Source organism: Sus scrofa, chromosome 3 (assembly GCF_000003025.6).
Source record: "Sus scrofa isolate TJ Tabasco breed Duroc chromosome 3, Sscrofa11.1, whole genome shotgun sequence".
NCBI lineage: Eukaryota > Metazoa > Chordata > Mammalia > Artiodactyla > Suidae > Sus > Sus scrofa.
Genome location: NC_010445.4, coordinates 127,266,072 through 127,280,261, shown reverse-complemented (window position 1 = coordinate 127,280,261; position 14,190 = coordinate 127,266,072). Strand labels below are relative to the sequence as shown.

Below are 14,190 nucleotides of genomic sequence, written 5' to 3'. Positions count from 1 at the left end.
TTCTAAAAGGAAAGAAATTTAGACCAACATCTTGATGCTTTTTTTTTTTTAAACACAGTTTTGTTGAACAGACAGCTGTACCTATGACCTGAGGTGCCTTCAAAGAAACAGCCCCCAGCAATGTGGGAGTGGAGGGGTGGGAGGGCAGGTGAGGCGGAGGAGGGAGAAAGAAGCAAGGGTGAACACCCTCAGCTAATTTAAGGCTCACCTAGTACACATCTCGTCTTACACAAAAGCAGCCTTTTTGGAAAAGCTGCACATACAAGTACCTATAAAACCAACTGTAGACACACCAGAGGGTGCTTTCAGGAGTACGTTTTACATGAGGTGGTGAGAGAAGCATTTTCAGCACCATATAATGTGGTCAATCTCACAGTTAAGCCAGTGCCCAGATGCTCAGGTTGAAAGCCTACCACTCAGGCATTTATGCCCCTCCCAAGAAACAGCAACAAGATGCACTTTTTTTTTTTTTTTTGTCTTTTTAGGGTTGCAACCATGGCCTATGGAGGTTCCCAGGCCAGGGGTGGAATCTGAGCTGCAGCTGCCGGCCTACGCCACAGCCACAGCAACGTGGGAGCCAAGCCGCGTCTGCCACTTACACCACAGCTCACGACAACGCCGGATCCTTAACCCACTGAGCGAGGCCAGGGATGGAACCTGCATCCTCATGGATGCTAGTTGGGTTCATTAACCACTGAGCCACAACGGGAACTCGAAGATGCACTTATTTTTAAGGATATGCAAAGAAATTATGAATAACACTACAACATAAATTTGCGAAAGCTTTTAAGGAGGGACTCTCAGCTCATCTCCTGCAGACACTCCAGATCAACAGCTGCACCTCTTAGGAAAAAAATTAAGTAGACGCTGCCAGCCAGGCCATTTAACAGCTGGTTCATCACCTCCGCATCAGAACTAAGCCGTCTATCATAAGCCAACAGTTGACTTATAATAAGTTTAGATTAAAAAAAAAAAAAAAAACCTTAAATCTCAAAGCAGCTCAAGACGAAGTGAGATGCTCAACAAATTAACAGAAGCACCCCCAAAATCAACTGCTGCCTCCGTATCTCTAGCGATGGAGTAAAAATTATGTCTAATGTTACTTTTCAACTGGTATAAGTGGCTTCTGGATAGCATATTTACCTTCCTGGCCAGCAGCTCCCCAGGGAAGGAGGCAGCCTTTGGGGGGCCTCTGGGAGTTGGGGCTGGGGAAAGAGACATGTGGCTCGCCCCGCGGTCAAGGATCAAAGGGGTTCTCAAGGCCCCACAGATACAACCAGCTTCAGCCACCTCAGCACCGTGCTGGACCCCACCTGGGTGAGCCCGGCTGGGGAACAGCCACCTGCACAGATGCTCAGAAATGGAGTCCTGGATACTAGTCCAGAACGTTTAGTCCCTTGGTCTGAAACAGGACTTTGGATTCTCTTTTTTTTTTTCTTTTTAGTTCCCCAGGCCAAACTCCCAGGTTCTATGTTTGGGAAATGCGTCCTCGTCAACCAACCTCAAGTCAAGTAGATATAAAGGGGCCCAAAGGCAAGGCAAAGAATCACGCTTTACATCTTTGGGAGCTAATACCCATTAAATCCATGTCCGGTACCATCACACAGCCGCCGGACTGCCAGCATTTCTGAGGTCTGACAGCACCGAGGTGAACACGGCTGTGGAGCCAGGGGACCTCGCGAATGCGCGGACACAGGCACGTGGGGAAACGGCACTGCGTTTTCTTACAGGACGAAAGATGCTCGCACCCTGGGACACGGTCCCTCCACTCCAGGGAGGTGAACCTGGGACCGGGGGACATACAAGAATGTTCAGGACCGCGCTGTTCATAGAAACCAAATGCTGGGAAAAAGCCCGTCATTCCTGGGAAAATGGTTAAAGATTTTTAACCATTTTAAAAATGGATTAAAAATCTTTAATTTTAATGGGATGGATTCCTCCAACAGGAAGCTACCCGGAATGACAAAATGACACATCACAGCTTCTTACAACACACGGATTAAACTCAACGCACCGCGCTGTATAAAGAAGCCACCGCGTGAATTCCTGCACAAGAGCACGCAGAGTGTATACACCTATGTTCCTCAAAAGCCCCCCCGAGCAGGCAGGAAACCGTCTCGGCTGGGGATGCTGCGGAGAGGGAAAACCGCTGAGGACGTGAAACGCTGACCACGGCGGTCGGCACAGCCGTCGCGAGGAAGGAAGGGACCCGCTACCACGAGGGGCAGCCGGGGGCTCGGGGGGGGGGGGGGGCTGTGATCTGTGTCTTGCTCTCGGTGCTTAGAGAGATGTTGGCTTCTATTTTATTTTTTTATGGCCATGCCCTCGGCATGTGGAAGTTCCTGGGCCAGGGACGGAATCTGAACTGCAGCTGCAACCTACATCACAGCTGCAGCCACGCCAGAGCCTTTAACCCACTGCCCTGGGCCAGGGATCAAACCCGCACCTCCACAGCAACCCAAGCCACCGCAGTTGGGTTCTTAACCCACTGTGCGAGGGCAGAAATTCCAGCTTTTCAATATTTGGTTAAACTGCATATAATACTGTGGTAAAACTAGGTGCTGAAATAAACAGACACACAAAAAAATACGTAATGGCTCCCACAAAACCAGGGTTTGGGAGTAGTCCAGGGCAGATATTGTGGTCAGTGGGCAGCCTTCCTGGGCGGGTGATTTAGGGGTGCTGGCTCCATTCATTTGCGGGGGGTCACCATCCAGAACCCCGTCATGACTGCAGCCGGCCGTCTGGAAGGAAACAGGGGCACAGGGAAAAGGCACTCTTGTTTCTAAAGAGCCCTCGCCTGAAAATGGGACACGGCTCCCAGTCGCTCATGCTCCCAGGGAGACCTAGTGAAGCGCCCCAGGCCACGCTGCCGGCTGGCGGGGAAGTGCGGGGCTGGGCACCAGCACAGGAAAAAACTGGCTTTGGGGAAGGGTCGTGCACGGGTCTCCGGAAGGCCACCCCGGTAACAGGGACGGAGACGTGCGCCCCGTCACTGCACACCCCCGACCAGCTTTTTCTTTTGCACATGGACCTTTATCATCTATCCCCCAAACAAAGGTTTTAAAAGTAATTCATGCTTCTTTTCCAGTTTCCAAACCAAAAACCGAGCACCAGGATTAAAGACTATAAATTACCTCACCTCCCTACACGGAATCTGCGTTGCTGGCTGCATCCCACTAAATTTCAGAAAGTGGCACCCAGGTCTCAAAGGATGCAAGCATTTTCAAATGTGATTCGGCCACTGCCACAAGCAACGCTTTCAAGCTTAAAATAACAGACAACAGCCCAGGGAGCCCAAGGCGGGCGCCCAGGAGTCCCAAACCCTCCTACTCTGTGCCAAATTTGAGGTCCTCGAAAACGGCCAGACTCCCGGGGCTTTTGTAACGGACAGGTCCTGAAGGGTGTTCTCGGATCGTGCACACAAACCCCCAAGCAGTCCCTGTTCAAAGGCACCGACACAGAAGCAGAGTCACTTCCTCGAGACATCAGGGCACTGAAAGCACGTTTCGCCCACCCGCCAGGCTAACGGGCGCCCAGTCCATTTCAGGCTTTGCCGTCTCTATACGCCGCCCAGGAACCAGGAAGGACTTTATTTCTCTGGGCCTGTGAGGGTAAAGGGGGCTCCATCAACTGCACCCACAGCTGCTAAATTACGAAGCTCAAGTAACGGCAGTCTCCGGAAATACGTTTAATCCAGATAAAATAAACTCACCACACACACACACCCCCTAAAATATCAGCCAGAGCACAGACACAAAAAAGGGGGGCCGATCTGCTTCCTACCCACACCGCTGGTCACACGTACTCTGACAAATGACAAGGAGCTCATCCCCAAACGGCATAGAGAGGGTATAAAGATAAAAGCGATGGACCCCCGCCTATCTTAGCATTTAGAGTGAGTGAGTGTGTGTGTGTGTGTGTGTGTGTGTGTGTGTGTATCTCAGTGTTTATCTCCTAGGCGGTCACCAATAATACTAGCACATCAGGACACGAGCTGAAAGGAAAAAGCCAGAGGAGCCTCAACTCACAATGACTGAATAAACAAATCCTCCTCTGGCCACACAACAGGACGTTCGTTACTCGGCAAGAAAAAGGAATGAACGATGGTGACACACACACCACAGATGAATCTCAAAATAATGAAACTGCGTAAAAGAACTCAGACAAAAAGAGTACAACTCTATTTATATAACCCATAGTGACACAAAGCAGATCAGTGGTTGCCTGGGGGTGCGGGGCCGGGAGGGGCCAGAGGGAGGCGCTACTAGGGGACACCAGGGGCCTCTGGGGGTCAGGGCCAAGCGCCCTGTCTTTACCGCAGTAGTAGTTCTTTGGACGGATGGTCAAAGCATCCAAGTCTACACTTTTTTTTTTTTTGTCTTTTTGCTATTTCTTTGGGTCGTTCCCACGGCATATGGAGGTTCCCAGGCTAGGGGTTGAATCGGAGCTGTAGCCACCGGCCTACGCCAGAGCCACAGCAACTCGGGATCCGAGCCATGTCTGCAACCTACACCACAGCTCACGGCAACGCCGGATCGTTAACCCACTGAGCAAGTGCAGGGACTGAACCCCAAACCTCATGGTTCCTAGTCGGATTCGTTAACCACTGCGCCACGACGGGAACTCCCCAAGTCTACCCTTTTAAAATGGGCAGTGCATTGTGTGCCAACTGTACCTCGATAAAGCTGTTTACATTTTTTTAAATAAAAACAAACTCACACTGACCATCGTTCGGCCATCATCATTTTAATGAAAACCTTACAAGCTGACTGAGCTTATCTTTACTTCTGGAAGGATATTTCCTTTCAGTTGCACATCCTGCCGTGTGGAGCAGCACCTGACGAGCCCCTGCGGAAGGAATACGATGTGGGCACTTAACCGCCTCTATCTCCTCCCATCCATCACTTTCATGGTCTAAAGGCTAAAAGAATTCGAGCGAAAACTGCCATCACTTCCAGTTTCTCACAGACAGCTTCTGTGCTCAGTAAATGCCTGCTGTTCAGAGGGGAGGAAAGCTCAACCCGTCCAACTTCCCCAACGAAAGGGCAAACTGAAGGCTCCGCCATCTCCCAGGACTTCCTGTCCAGGCGGCTGACACCAGACTTGTAGTTGGAGTCTCGGCCTCCACTGAGCTTCAGACGCCTTTATTCAACTGCCCCGTCCACCCCCTCCCCGAGGAGTGAGGATCTGAAACTCCCCGCAGCCCCAAGGCTCCCCCCACCGCCAGCTTCCCCCTCAAACTGCAAATGCACCAGCACGAACTCGGGTGCTCCAGCCAACACCCAGCAACCACCCACCCCTTGGCTTCCACGGGGAATCCATTCCTACGTCCTGGGAGCTCTGTCTCCACATCGCACGTGCCACGCACGGCCCCGTCTCCATCTCCACTGCGGCCGCCTCTTCCTGCCTGGACGACCCAGCCGGCAGGGCCCCTGCTTCCCGCCGCTGCCTCTCCGAGCTGAGCCGCACGCCCCAGTCCGTCCTGCGGCCCCAGTCCTTAGCCCTGCGACGCCCTAGCAGGCCGCCCATCACGAGTAACGTAAAATCTTGACTCCTCCCTCTGCCCTCGGAGAACCAGGCCGCCTCTCTCGCTTCATCTACGGCCCTTCCTCTCACGGACGACCTTTCCACCCCAGTGACCTCCGCTCACGCACCAGACTCACCTCACCTCAAGGCCCCACCGCCACACCTGGGATGCGCAAAAGGCAGACTCCTCCCGCCCCGTCAGAGCCCAGACCCCCCAACCTCCAACACGAGGCAGACCCGCTCGCCGAAGCAGCACCCTCATCTCGGTGACCTGACAGCGTCAGCACGGCCTAAAGCCGCCCTGAAAGCCTGCTCACTCACTCAGCATATCTCCTGAGGACCACTCGCTCGTTTGTTCACCCATGTCTGTTACGACCGTCAGAAGCTTTAGTCCAAATAAGAAGAGTGGTTTAGGAGTTCCCATTGTGGCTCAGCGGGTTAAGAATCCAACGCAGTGTCTGGGAGGATGCGGGTTCAATCCCTGGCCTCGCTCGGTAGGTTAAGGAGCTGGCGTTGCCACAAGCTGCAAGGTAGGTCGCAGATGCAGCTTGGATCCAGTGTTGCCAGGGCTGTGGCGTAGGCCTGCCGCTGCAGCTCCAATTTGACCCCTAGCCCAGGAACTTCCATGGGCTGCAGGTACAGCCATAAAAAGAAAAAAAGAAGAGTGATTTAACTCGAAAGCATTCATATTCAGGGGCCTAGGTGCTACTGGATAAAAAGCACCCACTCTTAAAAAAAAAAAAAAGGTCAATTTCAGCCATTCTATTAACTATACAAATGATGCAAAAAAATTCACTTTTCTCCTGGGCTGCCTCACTATCATAAGATTTCAGTTCAATACTAACTACAAACATGTTGATTTAATTTTGAAATTATACTGCCTCCCACCAAAATTAGTACACTTTTCAATGAGGACCATGTCAACAAAAACCAGTATTAACCTTCAACAATTAGCTTGGGATCTGCACACCTTGCTGCTGGAATACTTCGCCAGCAGCATTTAAACACCACATTATCTGAAGGGGCCAATATAAATGTTTAATTTTTCTCTCTCTTTTTTAGAACTTTTAAAGGTTTCAGACACTGCCACCCCAAAATTCACAATCGGTCACACTGTCTCCTGGTGTCGCACAGTGTGAATTACCCTCCAGCAAATCACTACACGATAATCACTAGAACGCACATTCCACGAGAAGAGGGATGTGTGTCTATTTTATTTCCGTGTTTCTCAGCACCTGTTTCTGACACATGACCAGCACTGAACAAATAAGTTCAGTTAAAGACTCAATAAACTCATATTTTGTGTTATCGTTTTGTTTTGTTTGGTTTTTAGGGCCACACCTGCAGCATATAGAAGGTCCCAGGCTGGGGGTCGAGTCAGAGCTGCAGCTGCAGGTCTACACCACAGCCACAGAAATGCTGGATCCGAGCCACATCTGCTCTCAGCAATGCTGGATCCTTAACCCCCTGAGCAAGGACAGGGATCAAACCTGCGTCCTAACGGATACCAGTTGGACTCTTAACCCACTAAGCCACCAAAGTATGGGAAGCCCATATTTTGTTTTATCTTATTTCAATCATCATATTATTCTAAATTTATGTGTCATCTCTTCTTCCTACTGCTTCATGTCATTTTAAGTGTGACCTCAAAAGGAATTCTCGGATCTAAATCACAGCAAGTATCTGACCTCCAAACTCTACGGGGACATGTGGTCAGCCAATCACGAGAGACGCACGTGGGCCCTGTCTCGGGGGTATCCTCGGAGGTCAGACTCCCCGCCACCCGGACGCACTGGCTCCCCCAGCAAACTCCTAATGAGTTTCTGCTCTCAGGCGAGGAAGGAGGCCACAGCTGGAAGACCAGCTGTACCTCGCAGATTATCAAATATTTACACCCACTCCGAGGTAGATGCTAGGCAGCACTGCACGGCTGATAAAGAAAGTCACCATAATTAAGCCGTCGAAGCGGCAATTATGACTCACAGCAAAGAGGTCTGTCTTGGGGTGGGGCACATGTACGTTTTTACGAATAAAAGTTAAACTCGTCACGTTCGAGAAGGACTGTGATAAAGGCATCCCCCCCAAAGAGAAAAGCAGCAGAGATGCAACCAGTCGGCTGAGAACCACACACAACAGAGCGCCCGGAAACAGGCCCAGCTCCCGTGAATGGACCGAGCACATGAGAACTGACAGCTGCGGACCCGAAGGAAGCGGCTCATTCTTACCTACTGACCCCACGCACAACACCTGCTTCAGGCCGGACCAACTGACCTCTGGCACGCGAGACCCCCGTGTGCCATCACTTCTCAATGTGAAAGTAAGAACCACCTCCGTCTACACGTCTAGATGATGAACTGTACCCCCCAAATCGAACCACATTGGACACACTTTTGATCCTTTAGCTGGTTGGGTCTGCCCACCTGGGAGCTCCACTTACTTGAAGTCTCTAGAACAGTCAAACTCATGGAAACGGAGAATAAGACAGTGGTTACCAGGAGCTGGGGGAAAGCAGAAATAGCTGCTTCATACGCATGGTCCTCACTCTAGGAGCTGAGAAGCCGTGGAGATGAGCACGTGAGTACACTTAACGCTGCTGCGCCACACACACACTTTGAAGTGGTTAACGTGGTAAACTGCGTATGTTATCACAACTTTTTGAAATTTTTTAAATTCCTTTTTGTTTGTCTGTTTAGGGCCATATGTGTAGCAGATGGAGGTTCCCAGGCTCTGGGTCAAATCGGATCTGCAGCTGCCAGCCCACACCACAGCCACAACAAAGCGGGATCGGAGCCACGTCTGAGACCTACACAGCAGCTCAGAGCAACGCCAGAACCCTGACCCACGGCGCGAGGCCAGGGATCCAACCTGCGTCCTCATGGATGCTAGTCAGATTCGCTTCCTCTGTGCCACAACAGGCAACTCCCTAAAATTACTTTTTAAAATAAATAAATCATCAAGAAGTTTTTTCATCCAAAGATACCACAAAGAAAATGGAAACTCCAGCTAGACACTGGGAGAAGAGATTTGACAACACAGATAACGGAGAAAGAATTCAAATCCCAGAGAGAGAGAACCTCCAAAAAATCAAGATAAGAAAGACAAACTCCTCCATTTTAAAATAGGCAAAAGGCAGGACTAAGGATTTCACAGAAGCGGAGATACAAACGGCCAGGAGCTATGTGAAAACACACCCACCTCGTCCATTCAGGAAAAATGAGAGTTAAAATCACAAAACACCTTTTCATGTCATGAAACTGGCCCGACGTTATCAGTCTGGTAACCGTGGGAACCGGATGCCCGTGAGGACCAGGAATAAAAGAACCTTAAACCACGCTGGTGGGAGGGCGCAGTGGTGCCACCACTTTACAGACAGCTTGGCATTACTTAGTGAGGTTAAAGATTTGTTCTCCGAGACTGTAATTCCACCCCTAGGGACAAACTGATACAAACTCTCGCATACGTGACAAGGACATGTGAACGAGAACTTCACTGTGCCACTGTTTACACAGTAAAAACCCAGAAACCACGCAAACCTCCTCAGACAGAACACAAACAACTTACAGTGGAAAATGTAAGAACTGCAGCTACGGCCACATGAATAACTACACCTGCCAAACACGATCCTGATGGAAAGGCAGGACTCAGAAGGAAACATACTGCATGAATCGTTTCAATAACGGTCAAAACAGGAATTCCCACTGTAGCTCAGCAGCTAACAAACCCAACTAGTATCCATGAGGAAGTGGGTTCGATCCCTGGTCTCGCTCAGTGGGTTAAGGACCCAACGTTGCTGGGAGCTGTGGTGTAGGTCACAGATGTGGCTCAGATCCCGTGTTGCTGTGGCTGTGGTTTAGGCCGGCGGCTACAGCTCTGATTCGACCGCTAGCCTGGGAACGTCCATATGCTGCAGGTGTGGCCCTAAAAAGACAAAAAAAAAAAAAAAAAAGCCAAAAACTGAGCAAAGCTATACTGTGGCAGACACATGCATCTGTGAATAAAATACTATGAAGAAAAGAAAGGAAATGATAAACCCACTTTTCCAGACACCACTCCTCTCCCGGATGAGTTCTCGGGGGCACCCAGGGGCTTGGCAAGGGTCTCCCGAAGCTGGAAGAGTGTGTGAGGGCTCCTACATCCTGCCAACCTAATCTGTATAAATCTGCCCAGAGAAGGGCAGAGGTCCTGGTACAAAAAGGCTCTAAAACAAGAACTCTGGAGGGGAAAGAAGCAACAATAAACCCCCCAATATTTTTTACTTACTCCATCTTCTCAGTCATAATGCACCAAGTTCTAGGACCACGTCAACTTAGGTCATCAATCCCACGGGCCAAGTGTAACATCATGTACTGTGTGACTGTCAAACATCTTTAGAAAGTCCTGTTACAGCACTGAATAATGTAAATCCCTCTGCCTCCCTCTCGCCACCATCCCCTGCAGGGGAACCAGGGCAGGTGTGCCCATCCCCCCTGCCGGCCACAGAGGAGGGAGCGCGAGCAGGAGGAGGCGGAAGGGCACCAGGGCTGGCGTCCTGCCGGAGAGATCAGGAGCCACGGCAGCAGCCACATGGAAATCTAGCCCGAGGGAGCCTCCCCTCCAGGCTGGACCCCCCTCCGAGAAGGAGAAAACGCAATGCACTGACACGCTGGCTGTCTTTGAGGCCCCCCAAAATATATGTACACAGTTTCTCAGGGAAAACACTCAAAAAGCTCCCCAGGTGTTTCTCCAACAGCTGCAACGGCCCAATCAAGCTGTGACTTTCCCTGCGGAGCTGGCTGTACCGCGGGGCCCCAGGGTCCCAGATGCGGACCAAAATCACCTGTTTGCTTCTTTTCATTCCCAGTCCTCTCAGAAAGGCCATGTATTTGCTCTTCTTTTTTCTCACCACTCTGATGAAACTACCAGGGGCTCTTTATTCTATCAAACCCAATGCTCGGTCTGAAAGCACAAGGGAATTCTTGATGGGATCCCGAGCCCTGCCCTGCCTCCTGAGCTCCAGACCCGCCGTCCACGCCGACTCCGCGCTTCTCCTCAAGTCTAACCGGCTCCCCGGACTCACTCGGCCAGAGGCACCCTTCCTTCCCTCGCTCCCAAAGCCACGTCTCCCCCGGCACCTGCAGCATCCGCGCCGCTGCTCAGGCCACCCACGCGGGACGCCACACCCACTCCTCCCTCTCGGTCCCTCGGTCCCTTGGGACGTCACCGCAGCAGAGCCGGGCAGAGCCGGTGCTCTCACCCCCACCGCAGTGTCGCCACCGTGCTCTGCTCCTCCGGGCTCTCCTCTCGGCCTCCACACACCAACAAGCCCTTCCTAAGAGGTGACCAGACGAGCTCCTTCCTCTGCGCATCCGTCAGACGGCCGCCTTCGCCCGGAGCACCTCGTGGAGAGGCCCCCGCAGGCCAGGCGTCGCCTCGGCCGGGTCACCGGGCTGACATCCACCGGGACCAGTCAGGTGCAAAGTGCGGGCCCGGGCACAACGTGATGGAAATGACACGGGGCCCCCGCGCTCTTCCTCCCAGACCCCCGCCGGCCAGACTCGCTGGGAGGAGAACATCAGACAAACCCCCCGCTGGGCCTGCCAAGACCCGGACGCTCTCACGGCGCTCAGCTCATCCAAAGCGGGGCAAGAGGAGGAACCGTCAGGCTGGAGGAGCCCCGGGGAACGCGACGTGACAGGGAACATCCCGCACAGGGTCCTCGGTCCCAAGAAGACCCTTGTCAGGGACGCCGATCCCCCAATTCACTGCCGCAGCCCCAAGCCCTAATGTGATGGCATTTGGAGATGGAGCCTTGGGAGGTTAGCAGGGCAGGAGGGTGGAACCCCCAAGATGGGACTGGTGCCCTTGTAAGAAAAGAGACCACAGAGGAAGCTCCTGCCCTCTCTCTACGCCCTCCGCCTCCATCCCCAGACACACACACACACACACACACACGCACACGCACACGCACACGCACATGCACGCACGCACGCACACCCCAAGGAAAGATCCTAAGAACACACAGCAAAAGGTCGGCCATCTGCCAGCCAAAGAGAGAGGCCGCACCAGAACCAGACCACGCTAGCACCCTCATCTTGAACTTCAGCCTCCAGAACCTTGAGAAATAAATGCTGTTAAAGTCACTCGGGCTCCAGTATTTTGTTCTGCACAGACCTTACCTGAGTAAAACTAAGGACATCCAAACAAAGCGTGGAGTTTAGTTCACACTGAAGTCTCAACACCGGCTGCTCACGGTGATAACGGGCCACACCCACGTAACACGCCACCGACAGGAAAAACCCAACAGGAGTTATACGGAAACTTTCCGCACTATTCTCACAACTCCGGAAATTAAAGCTGCTGTGAAATTAAAAAGTTCTTCTTAAAAAATCCAATGGCTTCCTATCCTACTTCTATTGCAACTGAATGTCTGCCCATCTCTTTCGACCCAACACCCGCCACTCTGGCTACCAGACCACCCGCAAGGGCCACTCACGCCCTGATGAAGTGCAGACCATTCGCCAAAACCGATCCCACTGTACAGTTCAGACCCGGGTGTTTAAGTTATACTTCTGCAAACATTTTAAAAGACAGGACCGCCAAAGTGAGAAAGGTGATGACATAAAAACTACCCTTGAACTTGGTGACTTAAAACACTAACACGTCTTTTGCTCTTGAATCTGCAATTTGAGCTTGACGGGCCAGGGAGGCCCTCCCTGCTCGGCTTGGCATCGGCCAGAAACTGTAAATATCTAACGGCCCACTCGCTCTCAAACTGGCTGGGGCTGCAGGCCGAGACACCGGCACATGGCCTATGTGCCCTCGGCTTCCTCGAGTGGCAACTGGGTTCCAAGGACAAGCGTTCTGAGAGACAGGAAGAGAGCCACACACGCCCACAGCAACGGGAGCCGCAGCCCTTTAGTGCCCTAAGCCCCAGGAGCACACAGGACCACTTCCGCTAGACTCTGCGGGCTGGAGCACTCGCAAACCTGTCCAGTGCAAGGCGAAGGGAACTAATTCCATCTCGTGATAGGGAGTGACAGGTACCAGAATGCTGTGACCATCTCTGGAAAATAAAATCCATCACAGGTTGGAATAAAAAGGTGAGGGACGTCTCCAAAGACACAGGTAGCAAGAGAGACAGAACTCATCCAAGACGCCAACATCTAACAAGTGAGAGTTCCAGAAAGGGAGTTCCCCTTGTGGCTCAACAGGCTAAGGACCCAACAGAGTCTCCACCAGGATGCAGGTTCGATCCCTGGCCTCGCTCACTGGCTTAAGGATCTGGCGTTGCCGTGAGCTGTGGCACAGGTCACAGATGGGGCTCAGATCTGGCATTGCTGTGGCTGTAGCTCTGATTTGACACCTAACCTGGGAACTTCCATATGCCGCTCATGCAGCCCTGCAGCTGTAAAAAGATAAATAAATGAATAAATAATTTTTTAAAAGGAGTCCCAAAAGGAAAATGATGACAGCAACAAGAAAAGTTTGGGAAGAAGTTATCTAAGAAGTAATTCCAGAGGGACTCTCAGAACTAAAGAACGGGAGTCCTGCTGTGAAGAGGCTTACCAAGTAGCCACACAGAGATAATGCGAACTTGGAAAATGGAAGCTCCTGCGAATCGTCAAGAAAATCAGTTAACATCATGGTTACAAGAACTAGGCCAGCATCAGGCTTCGCATCAACATCACTGAGCGCTGAGAAAGAATACACGATGCCTGCCAAGTTACAAGGGAAAGTTGTTTTCAACCTAAAGTTGTATGAAGATAATGTCAAATACATGAAGACACAGAAAACTCACTTTTCCCAGGTCCGCTTTCTCAGAAGTTACCTGGAGATGTGCTTCAGCAAAAAGTCTACACCAAGAAAGACGCCAAGGATTCAAGAAACAATGCCCTTGGCTAGAGATGCAGTGAGAGGAAGCTGCGGAAGGAAAACTGCAGTGAGGCCAACTGGAGACAGAAAGGAGGCGGCTCCGGAGACCCTGACCCAGGAGAGAAATGAATTCTCCAAAGGCAGACGCTGTCCCTCAGGACAGGAATTCAAATTTTAAGCTAGCAATACACCTTCCAAATTTCCACAATGGGCAAGTACTGTGAATCTTAGTGATTAAAAAATTTATATAAAGAAAAATTTGTAATAGCAAATTTAAAGGACAAAAAAAAATTTTTTTTTGTAAACAGTCTTAAAAGTTGACTATTTCTCTGCCTAAAACTAAGTCTTTGGAAGTGTTTTCCTCCCAAAAGAGCAACAGTGACCATGAAAATCTTGTGCTCCCCAGCCCACAAAACAAAGAACATTTTTCTCTTTCCTATTTAACTGCCAGTGAAAACGACCAGTTTTGAAGGGGTCCATCCTGTGTCCCAGTAGAAGTGATTTACCAAACAAATGCATACTTCTAAAAAAGTTACCTTCTAACAGGTACATCCACAAAAAAAACCCTTTCCATAATATACTTTTTTTTACAGTTTTATTGACGTACAGTTCATTTCCAATATTGTGCTCACTTCAGGCATACAGCACAGTGATTCAGCTTTATATACATACATACCTATGTATATATATATATTTCAGACTTTTTCCCTATAGGTTACTACCAAATATTGAGAGCAGTTCCCTGTGCTCTTCAGGAGGTCCTTGCTGCTCATCTATTTTACAGACAGTGCTGGGCAGGGTTAATCCCCC

General features: G+C 50.9%; 1 protein-coding gene across 5 annotated transcripts in view; it reads right to left on the bottom strand.

Moving 5' to 3' along the window:
* Positions 1–14,190, bottom strand: part of MBOAT2 (membrane bound O-acyltransferase domain containing 2) — a 121,647-nt gene that overhangs the window by 85,182 nt on the left and 22,275 nt on the right. The window contains exon 1 of one of the 5 annotated variants that reach the window (XM_021087872.1): positions 5,332–6,005. The exons of 3 other annotated variants lie outside the window; for them this stretch is intronic. In XM_021087872.1, the coding sequence (XP_020943531.1) occupies positions 5,332–5,532 (201 nt within the window). In that variant the 5' untranslated portion in view covers positions 5,533–6,005. One more of the 5 variants, XM_021087874.1, reaches the window with a different exon arrangement.